This window comes from Mytilus edulis, chromosome 2, assembly GCF_963676685.1.
Source record: "Mytilus edulis chromosome 2, xbMytEdul2.2, whole genome shotgun sequence".
Taxonomy (NCBI): Eukaryota; Metazoa; Mollusca; class Bivalvia; order Mytilida; family Mytilidae; genus Mytilus; species Mytilus edulis.
The window spans coordinates 16,087,999-16,108,694 of record NC_092345.1 but is presented as its reverse complement, the minus strand read 5'-3'; the positions used below and the strand labels follow the sequence as shown (position 1 = coordinate 16,108,694).

General features: G+C 34.6%; 1 protein-coding gene across 1 annotated transcript; it reads right to left on the bottom strand.

The window, feature by feature from the left end:
- Positions 1-1,489: 1,489 nt before the first annotated feature.
- On the bottom strand, positions 1,490-20,252 carry LOC139511572 (uncharacterized). Its single transcript, XM_071298415.1, has 5 exons — positions 20,086-20,252; positions 6,128-6,466; positions 5,244-5,576; positions 4,778-4,897; positions 1,490-4,275 (listed from the first exon to the last, which is right to left on the bottom strand). Coding segments are annotated over exons 1-5 (3,447 nt in total). The 5' UTR covers positions 20,087-20,252; the 3' UTR covers positions 1,490-1,621.
- Between the last annotated feature and the right edge of the window lie 444 nt (positions 20,253-20,696).

Genomic DNA, 20,696 nt, shown 5'->3' with positions numbered 1-20,696 from the left:
TCTAGCAGCCCCTGCATACGGAATATATATCTCTCAAATGATACGATATTCCCGGGCTTGTATTTCCTATAATGATTTCCTTGATAGAGGGTTGCTGCTCACAATGAAGCTATTAAACCAAGAGTTCCATATGGTGAATTTGAAATCATCCCTTCGTAAATTTTACGGACGCCATCACGAGTTGGTTGACCGTTGTAGAATAACCGTTTCACAAATGATATTGGATATGTTCCTTATGTCGTAACTACAATATCCTTCCCTTTTCACGAATGTGACCTACAGAATTAGACTGTTTACCGAATTTGTAATAACATAAGTAACACGACGGGTGTCACATGTGGAGCAGGATCTGATTACCGTTCTAGAGCACATGAGATCACCCCGGGGGTTTTTTTTTTTTGGTGGGGTTCGTGTTACGTAGTCTTTAGTTTTCTATGTGGTGTCTTGTGAACTATTATTGTCTGTTTGTCTTTTTATTTTTAGACATGGCGTTGTCAGTTTGTTTTCAATCTATGAGTTTTACTGTCCCTCTGGTATTTTTCGCCTTTTTTTTTGGAATGAGACAAAGTGCCACGAAACGTTTACAGCAAAATGCATTAAGTGTGTAGGTAACGGTAATATATTTGACTAGCTTGCTTGCTAGCTGGACAGTGAAGTTGTCAGATAAGGTGTGCTACCTTCCTTTCGGAGTAGTCTGTCTAGTCCTACAAAAAGCCAGATTAGTTACCTGTCGGACTAGTCTACACACAAATGAGGGTTTTATACCTTACCTAATAATGACTTCACGATTCAGCTAAGCAAACAAGCTAGTCATAGGAATTACCTTTACCTATACACTTAATGTATTTTGCTGTAGGTGGTTGGTTTAATTTTTTTTTATCTTCCTCCGACACCTGTCTTGATAATACCAAATATCTTTTAGTACATATTTTGTGTGTAACAGTAAATAGATTGATAAATTTGTGCATGTAGTTTTTAAATGATTCCTCATTTACCGTTCTATTAATATTTGAACTTATATCAATATGGCTTCGTACTTCTTAACTTGATGCCTATAGTTTGTTAATGTTTTACTCAAACTCTGTTTACAGATACAAATAAAAAAATAACCATAAAATAAAATCGTGTAAGAGCTCAATGACACTAGTTAAAAACAATCATTTTTCCCCCAAGGGTTATATTTGTTAATATATTTGGATTTTTCGCATTTCAGACACACTGATAGTTAAAACTGTCTTCGTTTTTGTATGGTACTTTTTATTTTTTTCATCAAAGTATACTGTTGCAACCACTGGCAGTTAAGTTTACGTTGTGTTGTCTGGCCAACTATGTTTTTGTATTTGATAAATTGAACTGTTGCTGTTATTTTTTCCCTTCGTGATATTTGATGTTTTTATATTTGCTCATGTACATTTTCCAAATGATTTTTTTTAGTTTAAAATTTGTAGATACCCTGCATGTTCCTCCAATTAATCATTTATACTAAAAAAAAATCACTTGCACATTTATTTTCATTGATGCTTATGAATGTTTATTTTTTATCAATTGGAATTTTGTAAAGTTGAAGTCTTTGTTCAAATGACAGGAAACTATAACGTTTGTTAATGGCGCAGAAGACATGTCAATTGAAATGGCGGGAATCAATTGAAATGGCGGGATTATTTTCTGTTAAAGATTTGACAATTTCAGTGTGTCGTCCTTTCCAAGCCATTTGCCATGGAAGCATACCATCATTATCCGGAATATCAGGATCCGCCATATACTCTAAAAGTATGTGAACTATTTCTAAGTGTCCTTCTCTTGAAGCTACGTATAATGCTGAACGGCCATTATTGTCACGTTTGTTAGTGTCAGCGTTTTTGTCAAGTAAAAATTTAACGATATCTGTGTGTCCCGCTTTGCATGCTAAAAGTAATGGCGTCTGGCCAGATTTATCTTCTTGTGAAATTGGGAAGTCATGTTTCAGCAAAAGCATCACAGGAGCAATATGACCTGAATAACAAGCTATATGCAATGCTGAGTAACCTTTGACGTCATGTAAAACATCAGCGTTTCTTTTTCTCTTAAGCAAAATATCGACCACCTCTGCATGTCCCCATGCACAAGCTGTATATAATGGAGATCTTCCAATGGGGTCGCACTGTGTAATGTCGGCATTATTGTCGAGAAGCATTCTAACCACCGATGCATGACCGCCTTCACATGCAGTATACAACGGAGAACGTCCACTTCTATCACATTTGGAAATTGAAGCTTTTTGTTGCAACAACAGCTTAACAACGTTCGTATGGCCCCCTTCACATGCAAGATGTAAGGGAGAACGCAGATTATGTTCACACTGGTGAATGTCAAAGTTTTTTGCAAGTAGCTGTTTGACTACACTTGTGTGTCCCTGTTGACATGCAATGTGCAGTGCCGAAAATCCATTGTTTGAACACTTATATACATCGAATGATGACTCGAGTAATGTTTTTGCTATTTCTGAATGACCGGCTTTGCATGCAACAAAGAATGGAGATCGACCAGCATTATCGCAAAGAAATCCAACATCTTTTCTTGTGAGAAGTAGCTTCAGTATCCTTAAGTGACCCTCTTGGCACACAATATACAATGGCGTTCGACCAGACATATCACACTTTGAAGAGTCAACATTTTGAGTCAATAAAGTTTTTACTATTTCGTAATGTCCGCCGTCACATGCTGCAAATAAAGCGGAATGTCCCATACAAGTACTTAGAGACGTGTCTGCACCTCTATCGATGAGCAGTTTGGCAACTGGGGAATAGCCCAACATGGCCGCCACGTGTAAAGCTGAACGCCCAAATTTGTCACAAAGGTTAATGTCACATTGAAAATCTAGAAGCATTTCTACGATGTCTACGTGTCCTTCAAATACAGATTCAATTAATGGTAATCGAATACTCCTGTAATCATTTTCCTTGTAATTTCGTGCTGATAGTTCTTGTCCTTGCTCTTCAATTTGTCTGAGGAGTTTTTCAACAACACTTTGTCTGGTTTTAAAATAAGCTATGAATTTTGAGCGATAAATATTATAATGTAGTTGTTGATTATGAAAAGCACTGTATGTTATGCCCCTCTTTAAATCTTCTATCAGTCTATCGAAATATGTTTCTTCTTCGTCGGAAGAGATAAATATTACATTTTCATCAGACGTAACTGCTTTACCGTTTTGATCTTCGATTGTGTCTTCGTCGGACGAGTAATCTTCTAGATCGTCAAATTTATCTTCTTTTATCGACTCGAATCGAAATCGGTCACCAATAAATGTACTGTCTGCGTGAGTAATGAAGCATTCTGATAAATGTTGTCCGCAGACGACAGCACCAATATCATATATTTTGTCATGTATCATTCGGTAAGAGTTGTCGGACTTTTTTATGTAAGTTTTTAAAAGCGAATCCAGGTGTTCTTTGAATTCTTTCCTATTAGATTGAGTCCTTAGATCTACAATGCACTCTCTGCAAATGTCTGAAATAACTAAACTAACTTCTTGTGAACTTGATCTTGGTTTTAACCACTCAAATTTAAACCGGTTATTGAATATGATAACCATCACAATGGCACAATATTGAAGCTTATTAAATTGTTGTATGACTTTAAGGTCTTCCCGAATACCGTCGATTGGTTTTGTGAAAAACATTCGTGCGTCTACAGTTGGTCGTCTATGGTAAAGTTTACAAAGCAAAGGGAAAAAGTCGTACGTTTCAATTAAGTCTTTGATGTAATTGACAGTACTTTTTGGGAAGTACTTGTCTGCGATTAAAAGTCTTTCTTTCTGAAGAACTGAGAAATCGGTTGACAATAGATTGCATTCATTATTAAAGAGTTGCTTGAGTCTTCGAAATTGTGGGTCGTTGTAAATTTGTAAACGACAGGAAGCTAACAGTTTGATCGTTCCTTTAGCTAAGATTTTTTCTATTTGGCCTAGATGTGTGTACCACCAATCAACAGTCTGCACATTTACGGTAACTTTTCCACAAATGTCATCAATAACAAAAACCTGGTGCTTTCTCGGGTCACTGTATCGAATTATGTCTGACAAATCTACCACAAATGGTATAATTTCATATTTTCTTTGTTTGTGCATTTGAAGTGCTACGTGATGAATAAGTGCAGATTTGCCATTGCCTGAACTTCCGGTTACGACGATACAGTTGACTGATTCTACAAGCTGTTGCACGTGATTTGTAGCTCTGGTTACACAATAACGCTCTTCTTCGTGTTCCCAATCTGTGATACATTCTTTAAAGTGTTCTAAAATAAGAATTAATTGATTGTTGAATTATAAAGAAGCAAAACGTGACAGTTTCTGCAATATAAAAAGTTGTTAATTGTTCTAACATGTCTTCTTCATAAGACAGAAGCCTTAGTTTTAAATAATATGATATTTGATACAAAATATAGCCCATCTTCTGTCTACGTATATATTAGTTTAAAGAAGGATGTACCTAACAAGGAAGTGATTATTAATTAAATACATGATCTAAAATAGCAAAAAACTACTCCTTCTTATCGTAGTGTAAACATGGAAAACAATAAGAAGGGGCTAGATGGGGTTTCCTGAATAGAGATTAATGTAAAGAAAGGAGAGAAAAAGAGCAAAAATTTCGTTTGAATCCGTATTAAGGCGAGTTCTATTTTACTTTAAGCTGTAAATAGGCTGCGACTGTTTAGTTATTGAAAAAAAAAGAATATCAACATTGAAAGCAAAATAATATGAGAGTCACCAAATTCAACCCAATTTCGAGTATATTACCTCTTATGCTTGAAGGAATTGGATCTCTCATTGTTTCCATCTCTGACCTCAATCTTTGGTTTTCGGACGACAATTTTTCAACTTGCTTCGACAGTTTTACCATTTGTTGTTCTGTTTTATCTGAAAACAAATTAACATATTTATCAAATATATTTAAATATACTTAGAATTATATAAAATTATAAAAAATCCTGACTAAATTTGATAACCCGTTTTGCGCAAGGATTCAACAGAAACTCAGTTTTGAACTGACGTCATATAAAAATCCGCAAAATAAACACAGGTTACATATAGTTAGCTGGTAAATATTCGTTGATGTGAAAACCAATCAGATAAATGAGATGTGAAATTATTTCAAAATATAGAAATATGGAGATGAGGTATGATGCCAATCCGACAACTATCCACCAGAGTTCAGTTGACATGGCTGTAAGCAATTATAGATCTTCAACAATGTCTTCCTTACCTGAAAACTGTTCAGCAAGTCGCTTTCGTTCTTCTTTAGTGACAACAGTTGTTTCGATATCTTCAGCAATGCTGAGACATTTATCTCCTAGTCTTAATGTGTCTACGAACTGTTGATAAGCCATTTCATCCTTCAACATCAGTATGTCAACTAGTTTTCGGTTTTGTTCTGTTAATGTTGCTTCAGACCGGATGTCGTCATAATCTGTGAAACTGAGTACGTCTTTTGCCAGCAGAAAATCAAACATGCAATGGAACTTCACACTGGCAATCTTTTTATAGTTTTTTTGAAGCCTGACCTTATATTCTGGTACCAGATTTTCAAAGTTTGACTCTGTAAAGATATAAGTTCTTAAAATTAGTCGTTTTCTTTCGTTATAAGAAAGCATAGCACGATATAAACAAACCAAATAGCTAGAAGTGTACACAACACGAGTTTGTAGTATAACCGTCATCAAATACGCTTGAGACTAAACGTGTATATTGTCAAACATATAATTCCAAAGGCCGTCAGTCGGCACCAGAAGCGACGAAGCAGCGCATCTATTTTGGGTGGGCAAATATCCACTTTTTGATATGGGACGAGCTCTGACGTCCCACGGCCCCAGCTTGTCTGGCAAAACAGCCGTTGGACGTCAGAGTAATCTCGGACTAAGAATGATATTGATCTTTTTATCATAATATACTGCCCACATACAACTAGGCTGTTAGCCCGACCAAGTGACGTCACATAAAGGCTAGTATGGATTATCAGTCTGGTGTGAATTTATGGCTACTTTACTTCTGCTTATTACAAATACGCAAACAATATCATAGTATTGCTAATTATATGATAAGGTTAGATTATAATCTTCATTATTGGGGTTCGAACTTTTCTATTCTTACCTTCTGGTAAATTCATAGGTGAACTATCAAATTCATCATACGCCATAGCATGTCGGTCAATTTGTTCTAGAAGGTTACTATAGTGGCTGTTTTCTCTTAGTAAATCTACGAATACTTCGCATGCTATGTCTCCTCGGCTAATTATTACTTCTAAGAACATTCTGTTCTTCCTGGCAAGGGTAGGCTGAGCATCAATAAAGGCTCTGTCGTCGACGGTCAAGGCACAGTACGACACCATGTCATCTAATATGTCGGCCAAATGGAGAGAATTGATAATTGTCTCAGACATTTCCTTTATCCGGGTCTTATAGTCTATCAAATGACCATCTGCCGTTGCCACTGGAATGACAAAATAATATCATGTGTTTTACGTAAGTATTATATGTTCTTGTGCATATAGATATAACAAGTGAAACTGCGAGCTACTGCTCACTGATGATACCCCCGCCGCAAGTGGATAATATTAATAGTGTAAAAATATGCAAGTGTTCAGTAAACAGGAAGTTGTCGAGTGATGAATCTGAAAACGCATCACACGGTATAGCTGACTTATATAAATCCTGAAACCAAATTTCAGAAATCCTTGTATTGTAGTTCCTGAGAAAAATGTGACGAAAATTTTCAACTTGGCTGTCATGTGTAAAATCATACAAGTGTTCGGTAAACAGGAAGTTGTCTAGTGATGAATCTGAAAACGCATCACACGGTATGGCTGACATATATAAATGTTGATACCAAATTACAAAAAGGGTGGATGTGTAGTTCCTGAGAAAAATGTTACGAAAATTTTCAACTTGGCTATCATGTGTAAAATCATACAAGTGTTCGGTAAACAGGAAGATGTCAAGTGATCAATCTGAAAACGCATCACACGGTATAGCTGACTTAGATAAACCCTGAAACCAAATTTCAGAAATCCTTGTATTGTAGTTCCTGAGAAAAATGTGACGAAAATTTTCAACTTGGCTGTCATGTGTAAAATCATACAAGTGTTCGGTAAACAGAAAGTTGTCAAGTGATGAATCTGAAAACGCATCACACGGTATGGCTGACATATATAAATGTTGATACCAAATTACAGAAAGGGTGGATGTGTAGTTCCTGAGAAAAATGTGACGAAAATTTTCAACTTGGCTATCATGTGTAAAATCATACAAGTGTTCGGTAAACAGGAAGTTGTCAAGTGATCAATCTGAAAACGCATCACACGGTATAGCTGACTTAGATAAACCCTGAAACCAAATTTCAGAAATACTTGTATTGTAGTTCCTGAGAAAAATGTGACGAAAATTTTCAACTTGGCTATCATGTGTAAAATCATACAAGTGTTCGGTAAACAGGAAGTTGTCAAGTGATGAATCTGAAAACGCATCACACGGTATGGCTGACATATATAAATGTTGATACCAAATTACAGAAAGGGTGGATGTGTAGTTCCTGAGAAAAATGTGACGAAAGTTTCATGGGACGGACTGACTGACGGACGGACGGACTGACGGACTGACGAACGGACGGACAGACAGAGGTAAAACAGTATACCCCCCCCCCTTTTTTTAAAGTTGGGGTATAATGATTATGATTATGTCGGTTAAAAGCTCATTAGAGATTTCCAATAAAATGACTTTACTCGACATGTCATAACCGACCTAACTCAACCTATTTCGTCCTATTGCATTGAAGCATGACGGAGGTGAGCATACACTGCATGCATGTTTTGCTCTTTGAACACGCATTGTTTTCTGGAATACACTTTAAGTAAAAATCAACCCCAACTATTTTTTTTAATCTTTAAATATTTTGTCTTTAAACTTTGAATGATTTTATTGACACACATATTTTATAATGGAATAAGTAAGTTAGCAACTCGTAATCAAATACACCGATCATTCTTGTCATTTCACTTGACCCATATTTTAGTTCTTCTCAAATTATGAATTTTTAAAACTACCAAGACAAAATTTAGCATGTGAATATTAAAAAAATGAATTCCGAACCGAGAAGGTTGCCTTTTTATTGTTTTTACAAGTTTTAACGTTTAAAGTAGATTCCAACACACCGAATGTAAAAGGTGTACTCGAATATTTAAAAAAAATGTTTTTCTATAATTTAATTCGAAGATAATTTGATGTGGGCAGAAATTCTTATCATTTATATATTACTCAAATAGTACTTTTTCGTCTTTACCTATACTAATGCATGTGACGAGGTTTTTGTCCATGTATACCTTAACGTGCATTCTATGATACAGGGGTAGATGGTGTACTCCCCCTCCCCCCCCCCCCCCCCCCACACTTTTGATCGCCAGATAATTTTGAAAATCTCATGCTTTCCACAATATGTATACACATTTTAGCGTATACTCGTCTAAATTATTTTTCGCATCGCTCCGCTCGTCAGTATAAATTATTTTTTTGGGAACTACACCCTCTTTGAAATATCTTGGATCCGGCCATAATCACAAATTGTATTGCACGAAAAAAAAAACTTTTTGGCGTTTGACTTTGATAAATACTTTTTAAAAACAACAATGTCTGAACATTAGGCATCTCGCATGATATTTGAAAGTTTAAGACAACATACTGAATTGGATTCCGTGATTTAGTAGCTCACTGAACACAGAAATGTGATACTGACGTGTAATCTAATGGACACATGGAAACTACATGTAATCTGCTATAGAGTTATGACCATTAATGGTCCTACATATACTATCTGCTTTTGACATGACAAAAGGTCTTACTTTTCTAGATTGTCTATGAATTTTTTATACTAAATTTGCGATACATGTATGTACAAACAAGAATGTGTCCATAGTACACGGATGTCCCACTCGCACTATAATTTTCCATGTTTAATGGACCGTGAAATTGGGGTCAAAACTTTAATTTGGAATTAAGATCATATCATAGGGAACATGTGTACTAAGTTTCAAGTAGTTGTGACTTTAACTTCATCAAAAACTACCTTGACCAAAAACTTTAACCTGAACTTCGCACTTTCATTTTCTATGTTCAGTTGACCATGAAATTGGGGTCAAAACTATAATTTGGCATTAAAATTAGAAAGATCATATCATGGGGAACATGTGTACTAAGTTTCAAGTGGATTGGACTTCAACTTCATCAAAAACTACCTTGACCAAACACTTTAACCTGAAGTCGGACGAACGGACGAACGAACGGACAAACGAACGGAGGCACAGACCAGAAAACATAATGCCCCTCTACTATCGTAGGTGGGGCATAAAAATAAAGAGTAGTATGATTGCCAATGAGACAACTCTTCACAAGAGACCAAATGACAAAGAAATGTTAACAACTATAGGCCACCGTACTGCTTTCAACAATGAGCAAGGCCCATACAGCATAGCCAGCTATAAGAGGCCACAAAATGACAAATGTAAAACAACTAAAACGAGAAAACAGCAAAATTCATATGCGAAAAAATGACTGAAAACACAACAACAAACGATAAGCACTGGATTACAGGCTCCTGACTTGGGACATGCACATCCATACTAGGACAATGATGTAACAACATAGTTGATCAATTTTATAAACTGGATAATTATTTTTTATTCATTTGTTGTTTTTGTTTTTAAGATAGCTTTCAGCAGATGTGGATACTATCAGATCGGTACATTTATTTAGAAATACTAGAAATTGCTGTTTTTATGCTTCGTTTTAGTCTCACGAGTCATTCCCTTTCTTACTGTTTTAAATGTTACATGATCATTTGATATACACACTTTATGATCTATATTGGCTTTAACACTTCTATAATCTTTATTGGCTTTAACTTGGATATTTATAAAAACTATGTAACATAGAGATGCATGCGTAAAATAAGTTCTCGATATAAATTGGCTAAAATATCAAATAAGATTTAAGCCTCGCGTTATAATACTAACGACGAAGAAGCCCAAAGCTATATATAATACATGTACTTACGACGGAGATTTAGCCTCAAGCTATAGTAATTATGATTATGATGATACTGATGTAAATCTTATATCCAGCGACAAGTATTACATAAATATTAAGGATGATGAAATGATAATGATAAATGCAAATACCTTTTTATACATCATGCCCAACACTTAAAGTCACATTTCAATATGCTAGGTAACAAGAGAGCGTAACCACTATAAAAACACACTTGTCTTTCTACGAGTAAACCAATACCTGTTCTTATGATTGGTGGAGAAGCCGAAAAATACAGTCTGACAATCATGCGATCAGGGGGTCCAACAAAATAATTGAACCCGTTTACGAGGCTAGCCTGCTACCAGTCAATCCCATATACAAGTATATAATCATGAATATAAAAAGTTTTTTTCGGTCGTGTAAACCTTCAATGGTGATCCTGTCCATGAATCCGTCGCATAGTTGTCACTTTTATATATATACCTCCAAAGCGAGACAAAAATTGAAACTAAATATGTTCGCTAACTCAATTGCATAGTTTTTACGTAAAAGTAAAAAAAAAAATCCCATAAAGACTGAAGTGACATTATAGTTGTCTCAAAAATGTAACAACTATGTTAATTGGCATTCTTACATGTATCTACTTTTAATCAGAGATCTTGGGGACAGGATATTTTTAGCCAATTCACTGGGGTAAAGCTGATGACCGTAACTGCATTCACGGTCAACTCAAGATGTCGGATGAAAAATTAGGTCAGTATCTGTTATGTCTGTTACAGTGTTTCTATATCATTTTCTTTACAAAGGAGACATTGATACGATGTAAATTTATAAAAGAGTCACACAGAAATCACAAATTACTACCGAAAAATGTTCAGGAAACGGGAAATTCAATTTGAAAAAATCGCTATGATGTCCGTAAATCATTATCAAAATATTTTCAAGATGACCGTATCATAAAACAAGGATGACCGTGATTGGTAAACAGATGACCGTAACTTGTTAAAGATGACCGTTATTTGTAAAGAATGACTGTAATTTATAAAGGATGATCGTAACTTTTAAATGATGACCCTCAATTCTAAGAATATCCGTATTTGTATTCATAGCTTTTTGTTGTGTTTGTTTCAATAGGGGCTCAGTTAGCGGATATAAACATGTTTCATCATTTATTTTTAACTATTTGCCACATTTTGAGTTCATGACAATTTTAGTTAATTGCAAATTTCTCGTAAACAATGAAATATTTATTGGTAACGACTTTAAAATTTTAATACAAATTGACTGATAGAGACACGACGAAAAGTTGAAGAAACAAGAATGTGTCTCTAGTACATGCCTCATCTACACTATAATTTTCTATGTTCAGTGGACCGTTAAAATGGAAAAAAAACCTGCAATTTGGCATTATGATTAGAAAGATCATATCATAGAAAACATGTGTACTAAGTTTCAAGTTGATTGGACTTCAACGTCATCAAAAACCTCCTCGACCAAAAACTTTAACCCGAGGTGGGACAGACGGACGAACGAGCAGACAAACGGACGAACAAACGAACGGACGCACAGACCAGAACACATAATGCCCATAAATAGAGCATAAAAAACACTTATTAAACATACGAATATCCGGTAATCGAGCCTGTGTATATGGTTCCAGAGGAAGCAGATTAAAATCTTAGTTTGTCTTTATATATGAATAATATTGCTGTATATACAAATTGACAAGGTTCACCTCAGTGGTGGATCCAAGGGGGGGGGGGGGGTCCGGGGGTTGAAACACCCTTTTTTATTTACCGATCAATGCATTTGAATGGGGACATATAGTTTTAACCCCTTTACCCTGGGTTGGGACCCCTTTTTAAAAAATGGCTCAATCCGCCCCTGCCCCTTGTGATACGCTATACGCACAAGACTATTTTAAAGATCTATTTTGCTGGAGCTCGCCTTCACTAGTTTGATCGTAGTATTTTAAAAACAGGTTCTGTTATTTTACTTGCAAGACAAAACAGAAGACAAATCAAAGACGATATAATATCAATGGGTGTACATCCATTGGCATTTTTAAAAAAGTGCATTTATTATATGTCATTATAAGGAATTCCAGAAATAAAAAAAATCTTTTGGCTTTTAATTGGAGGCTGTGCAGCACATTTTTTTTTTATTAAAGAATTGAATGCTTCTTTTTGTAAATTTATTGGGGTGTAAAAGCGTTGACCGAACTACATTTTGTATGAAGAGCGGAAGTGCTTCATTCTAAAAATGTACGCACGGTCAACGCTTTTACAACCGTATAAAGTTACAAAAAGAATCATTCAATACTTATAATTACATTTTTTAGCTATGATCATGAAAACACGAATTTTATATTTTTATTATTTGATTCACCTGTGCACTTTATTGTTGGAGCACGTGTTATCATGAGTGAAAATTTGTATTGAGCAATGCAACTGCTTACGGAATAACACGTGATGTGCAGTTAGCCAATCAGAATAAAATATTATAATGAAACATACATCTAATGTAATTATTTACTTGTAAGGTGTCATTTAATCGCGCTTTTGTTGCATGTTTTCCCCACTTTTTCATGTACATGTCTTGTTGTATGTTCATTTTAAAAATTATACCCTCTACCGTAAAAAAAAAGATATATATGGTGAACTATGTATTTTTAAAAAGCACGTCTTATTTTCTCCTACCTATAGGATAATACTCTCATATAAATACGTTTTATATCAACACCATTAATCATTTGATACAAAAAAGGTAGTTCTACAAATACGGATATTTCTTAGAATTGACGATCATCCTATAAAAGTTACGGTCATCCTTTAGAATTTACGGTCATCCTTTACAAATTACGGTAATCTTTTAACCAATTACGGTCACCCTTGTTATGAATTGCTGATTTTGTAACGGTCATCTCGATTGTGATCTACGGTCATCTAAGCGATTTTTTTAAATCGAATTTCCTGTTTCATGCACATTTCTCGGAAGTAATTTGTGATTTCCGTGTGAATCTTTTATAAATTTACATCCTATTAATGTCTCCTTTGTAAAGAAAATGATACAGAAACACTGTAACAGACAATACAGATACTGACCTATTTTTTCATCCGACATCTTGGGATGACCGTAATTAATAGTTATCCTTGGACGAGGTGTGTCAGTGTGAGATCACCCCGATGGTCGTAGGCCAGAGGCTGATCTAACACTGACACACCGAGTCAGAGTGGGATAACTATTTTACATCCTAGCTCTGTTAGATTAGACGAAAAACCATTTACAATTTATAAAATCTAGTTTAGAACGCCACACAACCATTACAATATACCTTATATATTACTATTTAATGTATACCCTTTATGACCCCCAAACACGATGAGTATATATCAAACAATGTCAACTCGCCCCACTTGCCAATCGGCCCTCACTATATCGCCACTTTATAAAAAAAAATCGCCCCACTCTTGTTTACCGACTCGCCCCACTTTTGAAAAAGTGTAAAATCAAATTGAACAATCAGTCTGAAAACTCACTTATTAACGAAAAAGGTTTAAACCCCACTGAATAAAGGTCTGACAGCTCGCCCCACTTATAAAAAGATCTTGCTTCCTTTAAGTATGTCAAATTACTGGTTAGGCGTATCCAATTGTCCTGGTGTGGTGGTATGTGTCGTGGCTTGATATGCTAAAGGTCTTGAGTTCGAATCCCAGCATATACACTGGCTTTTTTCTACGTGAATTTTGATAGATAGTCTTTTCCGTACATTTAATTATAAGTTTTATAGTGGATTTTACATTCCCGCCAAAATGTTACAGAACAAAGGAAAGCATGCGTAACAAAGAAACTCAAACTGGGGTGATCTGGTAGGGGTGATCCGGCCCTGTTAGAACAAAGGAGCTGGGATGTAATTAAAGTTTTGACCATGACTTTGTTTTTCCGATATACTAAAATGCTAAATTTAATTTTATTATTTGATATTTACATTGTTTTTGTTTGTCGTTATCACATACAGATAAATGTCCCTTCTTCTTTTCGTTTTTAATGTTTTATAATATTTAATTTCCGTGGGTAGTATTATTTTATAGGTTTTTTAGCCATTTAGAAAAAAATGAACTCAAAGTGTTAATTAGAATAAGTCTCTGTTAAAGTTGATAACTGGGATTGCATCATATTTTATTCAGCATCATTTCAAATGTTCTCTTCTTCTGCAGTAAATCTCCCGAATTTTTTATTTCCGATTTTTTATTTTCAACAAGGAAAACGTACATCAACGGTAAGTGTTTTTTAAAAAAAAAAATACAGGTCTTGTACTTCTTAAATTTTAATAGTTGATATATTCTTTTCTTTCAAATGAAAGTCAACGAACATTAAAAACAAGAATATTGTAATCGATAATAATGTATGTAAATAAATGTGTATACCAATTCATTATAAAGATTGTAATTTGGAAGGTGTACTTGTTTTGCGGGAATGTCAAATCCACTATAAAACTTATAATTAAATGTACGGAAAAGACTATCTAACAAAATTCACGTAGAAAAAAAGCCAGTGTATATGCTGGGAGTCGAACTCAAGACCTTTAGCATATCAAGCCACGACACATACCACTAAACCAGGACGACTGGATACGTCAGAAATCTATCAGAAATTTAACATAATTAAAGAAAGCAAGATATTTTTATAACTGGGGCGAGTTTGCAGACCTTTACTCAGTGGGGTTTAAACCCTTTTCGTTAAATAAATGAGTTGTCAGACTGATTGTTCTATTTGATTTTACACTTTTTTAAAGTTGGGCGAGTCGGTTACAAGAGTTGGGCGATTTTTTCATAAAGTGGCGATATAGTGTGGGCCGATTGGCCAGTAGGGCGAGTTGACATTGTTTGATATCAACTCATCGTGTTAGGGGGTCATCAAGGGTATACATCATGCAGTAATATATAAAGTATATTATAATGGTTGTGTGGCGTTCTAAACTAGATTTTATGAATTGTAAATGGTTTTTCGTCTAATCTAAAACAGCTGTGATGTAAAATAGTTATCCCATTCGGACTTAGTGTGTCAGTGTAAGATCACCCTCTGGCCTCCGGCCATCGGGATGATCTTACACTGCTGACACACCGCGTTCTTATAGGATAACTATTAATTATCCCACTCTGACTTGGTGTGTCAGTGTTAGATCACCATCTGGCCTCCGGCCATCGGGGTGATCTTACACTGACACACCAAGTCAGAGTGGGATAACTATTAAAGACAACTCAAATGAATCGTATGATAGATAAAAATACGTATATATACGTGGTCTTAAATTGACAGTTAAGTTTAGGCGTAAATCTCAATAATCACGTGATATATATAAAAAAATATGATTTCTTTCGCTTTTTTTTGGTATTGATAAAATTTATTATGAATGGGTTTCATAGTTTAGGAATACTTAGTTAAAACTTGAGTAACGCATTTAACCAAATTAATTGGTTAACAATAACTGGTCCCGTTCGTGCGTATGTCGAGTACGTATGTCATTTTATTGGAAATCTCTATTAGAGCTTATGTTTGTCTATGTTTGTATACCTTGCCGATTCTAAATAAAGCTTATTTATTATTATTTATTATAAAAAAATATATATGAAACCACAGTGTAAACCTGCATTGTATAACCTTATAGCCTTCTAAAAACTGAATATTTGACTTGAAGACCCTTTCATTTGAAGGATACGACACAAAGTGTTACCCACATTCCCGAATATTTCATCCTTATTGATCAAACCCAGCACCTATAATCTATTACAATAAAATCATAGTCCAATCTACACCCTCGTGGATGTATCGGTAGATAATAAACCGAAGGTTGCCGTTAAAACGGATTAAAAGGTCGAAGCTTTAGGTTTCTACCTCGCAGTCATAGAGCAAAAAGCGAAAACTTTTTTTTAAAGATATTGCTATTAATAGGAAGTACAAATCATTGCTGTGCATTAGTTTTCATCATGTTGTTCATGCCGCGCGAAAAATATTAACGAACTTAAGACAGTCAGAATTACCCGTCGTCAACCGGAAGCCATTATTTCAACATCAAATATATGTACAAACGACAGTTTCTGATTATCGGAAATCTAAGTATAGAAATAAAACGACTTACTGCCAGTAGAAATTTGAAATTCCGGGAAGAGAACGGAATTATCACTGTTAATCTCTAATATAGTTGATGAGTTGTACTAAAATCCCTGCAATATTTGCGGAACACGTCTGACACAGTCAGGTGACATCTCGAACGCTTTTTTACTGGTTTTTCAATAATGTGTCATATTATTTCTCATATGGTCAAAAGTGTGTAGAATTTAACGATATCTAAAGTTCATAAAAATAATTTAAAGCTGAGATTTACAAGTATATAAAGCTTAGCATGCAGTATTTAGTGTCTTTGCAACTGTCCCGTAAATAAAATCATTATTGTGAACTGAGTCTCCTTAGGATATTTTGAGGTCAAAGATGTGTGTTGTCCTATAACTGAGTCTCCCCCAGACAAATTAGGATATTTTGAGGTCGAAGATGTGTGTTGTCCTGTGGCCTTATATCCGGTTCAATTATGTTTGGTTTTTTTCTAAATGAACCTAAAAGTAAATAAGTTCAGTCATATCATGTCAACTTGACCTGTTTAAGTTAAAATCTTTTCTTAAATTACAAAAATGTATCAAAATGGATGCGGCGTACAACACTGATCTCAGAACCACCTATGTATACTAAATCAATGATGAGTGCTCCTTAAAAAAAGAATGTTTAATAACCTAATTAACAATGAACTTGTATCCCATATCTCTTGTTTATGTCAAAATAGGTTCCGTCCATCAAAAGAAAAATGGCGAACAACTTCCTTTCCCTGTAAAAAACACGCCCACTTTGTCTCGTTCGGAAAACACTGTTATAGACCATAAATGAAACCCAAATAACAGCCATTGTGCTACGAATGTAAACCCAAACAGCCTCCAGTGTATTCAAAAAAAAAAATTACAAATAAAAAACAAAAGAAAGCTGGATCTTTTGTCCAACGTTATACTAATAAAACTTCCGTTCCTCTGTTCTGAACCTCATATTGTTCGGAGGATTTTTTTTTAATCATGGTAAACTGGAGGAGATAATATTCTGTTTTGACGAACATTCTCACGTTTTGTTTTTGTTTACACCATTGTCATTGATTATGCTTACATTGGTATAACTGTAGGCACCAAATAAGGTAAAGCTTTTGGTTTGCTTTCAATGTGGTTCTCTTGAAAAGAAACAGCAGTAAAGGAAGATGTGAGTTAATATGTTTTCAAAGAGGATTATTCATACCTGAAACTTACAAAAACTGTATTTGCTCAAAGAGTAGGAGGTAATGGGTTCAATTTTCGTTTGGCTCAAACCAAGAACGTTGACATTAATATTTGCTGTCTCACTTTTGAGCACGTGGAATCTCACAGGGATCCGTGTGAGGGGTTTAAAGAAAAGAGAGTAACTGGCAAAAAGTACAGATCAAAGGATTAAGAATATAAAGAACAGAAAAAATAGGTCAAACTATGAATAATTGAGAATAATGGGGTGCTGAAATATAAATCTTAGAGAGTAAAGGTCAAAATTATACGAAGAAAAGAGAAAAAATGGTTTAAAAGGTCAGAAAATAAAGAAATGAAGGACCCCCTATACACAGATCCCTATTTTCAGAATAAGAACAGGGATAAAAGTCAGCATATTAAATGGAAGTGGTAACAAGAAATAATGTTATATTCATCGCTTCGTCCGATGTACAAATGTATGTCTCTTCGACCAAAAAAAAAACAAAACATATTTCCATTATTGATATCTATTAGAAACATATTGTCGTTCTAATTTATGTGTTAACTAGTAAATTTGGCAGCTAGCAATCGTTTAATAAATTTAGACATGATGATGCTCAATTATTCAACTTGATACCTTATTTCGCTTTTTGACAATTTTTTTATTCTAGCATCACGTACTGACGAATAGAAACGAGCGTCTGGCGTACATAATTGTCAGCTTGATCATGTTGATATCTTGAATGGTTGTTTGATTTTGTGTTTTGCCATTGTTATGTAACGGTTGACAAACGTGAGGACATGCATATTGAGCGTTCAGAAACAGAAAGCAACAGTCAGTTGTAGAGACTAACATTTACCCTTCAACCTGCCTAATGGTTTAATTCCTTTTATTTAGAAATGTATGTTGGACAACAGAAAGTGGGCTTCCGCATCACACAGCATGTTCATGACAAAGTAGGGAGATTTGACTAGATATGATTGACTATAAGACAAGTGTGATCTACACCACTGACCAAAGGAGGATAATGTTAACAACAGGAGGTCACTGTAAAGACTATAAGACAAGTATGATCTACGCCACAGACCAAAGGGGGATAATGTTAACAACAGGAGGTCACTGTAAAGACTATAAGACAAGTATGATCTACACCACAGACGAAAGGAGGATGATGTTAACAACAGGAGGTCACTGTAAAGACTATAAGACAAGTATGATCTACACCACAGACCAAAGGAGGATAATGTTAACAACAGGAGGTCACTGTAAAGACTATAAGACAAGTATGATCTACACCACAGACCAAAGGAGGATGATGTTAACAACAGGAGGTCACTGTAAAGACTATAAGACAAGTATGATCTACACCACAGACCAAAGGAGGATAATGTTAACAACAGGAGGTCACTGTAAAGACTATAAGACAAGTATGATCTACACCACAGACCAAAGGAGGATAATGTTAACAACAGGAGGTCACTGTAAAGACTATAAGACAAGTATGATCTACACCACAGACCAAAGGAGGATAATGTTAACAACAGGAGGTCACTGTAAAGACTATAACAATTAGCAAAACACATCCTGTATTTGATTTTTTTAAAGTGAGCTATAACATGGTCTTTTCATGAAAAAATGAGAACCAATTAAAATGGGAAATCTTACAGTCTAAGTTGTAGTTAAAAACAACCATAACCTTTGAATTACAAGCTTCCAAATCTTGTAGTCATTGACAAAGAATCCTGCGAACTAATTTCTATTTGAGTCTGACAACTGACTAGTCTCGGTTTGGTAAGTTACAGTGTCATACTAGTATGACTAGACGAATAATTGTATGTTAGGGAGACCGAAATAAACAATTTATATCTTTAACAGTTGTGTCTCTTTAAAATATAGATGATCTTAGATAAGAAATCAACAAATCTTTGTTTAACTTTGATTTTATTTTACTTGACAAGGTTTATCAATGATGTCATCATGTATTTGTTATTTAGAGTATCAAGCATACATTGACTTGCAAGGTTAGGGGAATAATGCACGGTTGTTCCAATTCTGTTTCAGAGTGAGGCATTTTTGTAAGGAGAACTCCGAACTTCCGAAGTCAATGCAATTTGACAGGGTCACTTTAAATAAGACAAGTAGATCATATTGACCTAAATGTTCGGAGTGTCTTTTAAAAGTGATACACCATCTTGAAAACAATTGTATTAAATGCCTCCATTGAAATGGATCGATGGGTCAGGTTTAAGAACGATTTTTGTTGCGAAACAAATCAATAGAATATTTCACTAGGTGAATGTTTCCATAAAAAATAGTCCAAATTATTAAATAAAAACTGCATTTTCAAACAAATTTACAGCCAATACTAATATGAGTATGTCTATATTTTCATTTCTAAAGAGTTGAATTGAAAGAAAATAACCTGAGGGTCATATCTATGAGTGTCTACATGTTTCGTAATTTGTCACAAACTTATTGTTTAAAGTTTTAAATTATATGGCAATACACATTGGAATTAGAATTTGAAATTATAATATGAAGGCAGCTTCGCATAATTATAAGGTTTTTTTTTCTATAGAATAAAGAAATACATAATCATGTTGGCAAGTTTGAAAAATAACATTTTGTGTTCGTGATTGGTAAAGTTTTGTATCAATAATGTTTTCCTACAAGCGGTCATGACATATATGTCATTTCCAAAAACATTTATAAAAAACTTACTTTTAGTTAATGAATTTTGAAAATCAGAACAGCATAAGGTTCAATGTATTGTAAGCCTTGGCACTAAGGAATTTTACACAAACGAGTGTGTACGTGAATAACGGGTAAATAAACGTGTGGACATTTAACAGGGTCGATATTGGAATATGTGTGTGTCAAATATAATCACATACCAAGATTACATGACGTCAATTCAAAATGAGATTCTATTTACGGCTATTCATATATATAGAATCAGAATAATATAATACAGAATAAAGGGGAAATCCCGTATTTACCCTGCATTCCTCTCTCTAACAAATTACGTGTGAAATAATCAAAATACTTTAGAGGATTGTTTTTTTTATTATTATTTCTCCTACTCATAAACTACGCAAAGATTTGAAAGAGAAAAGTTAATTAGTGATTGTGTTGTATAATAATTATCTAAACATTATAAATATTATTAACCTTTCTCTTTTCTAAACGCTGCACGTTCTTAAATGTTGTCAAAAATCTTTGGTGGGTCGGTAGATGTACCATGGCCTAGTGCAATGCTAAATTCATCTCTCTATCCAATATACCCTCATTATCCAGTACCTTTCTTAAATTTCTCCAACCTTCATCCGAGA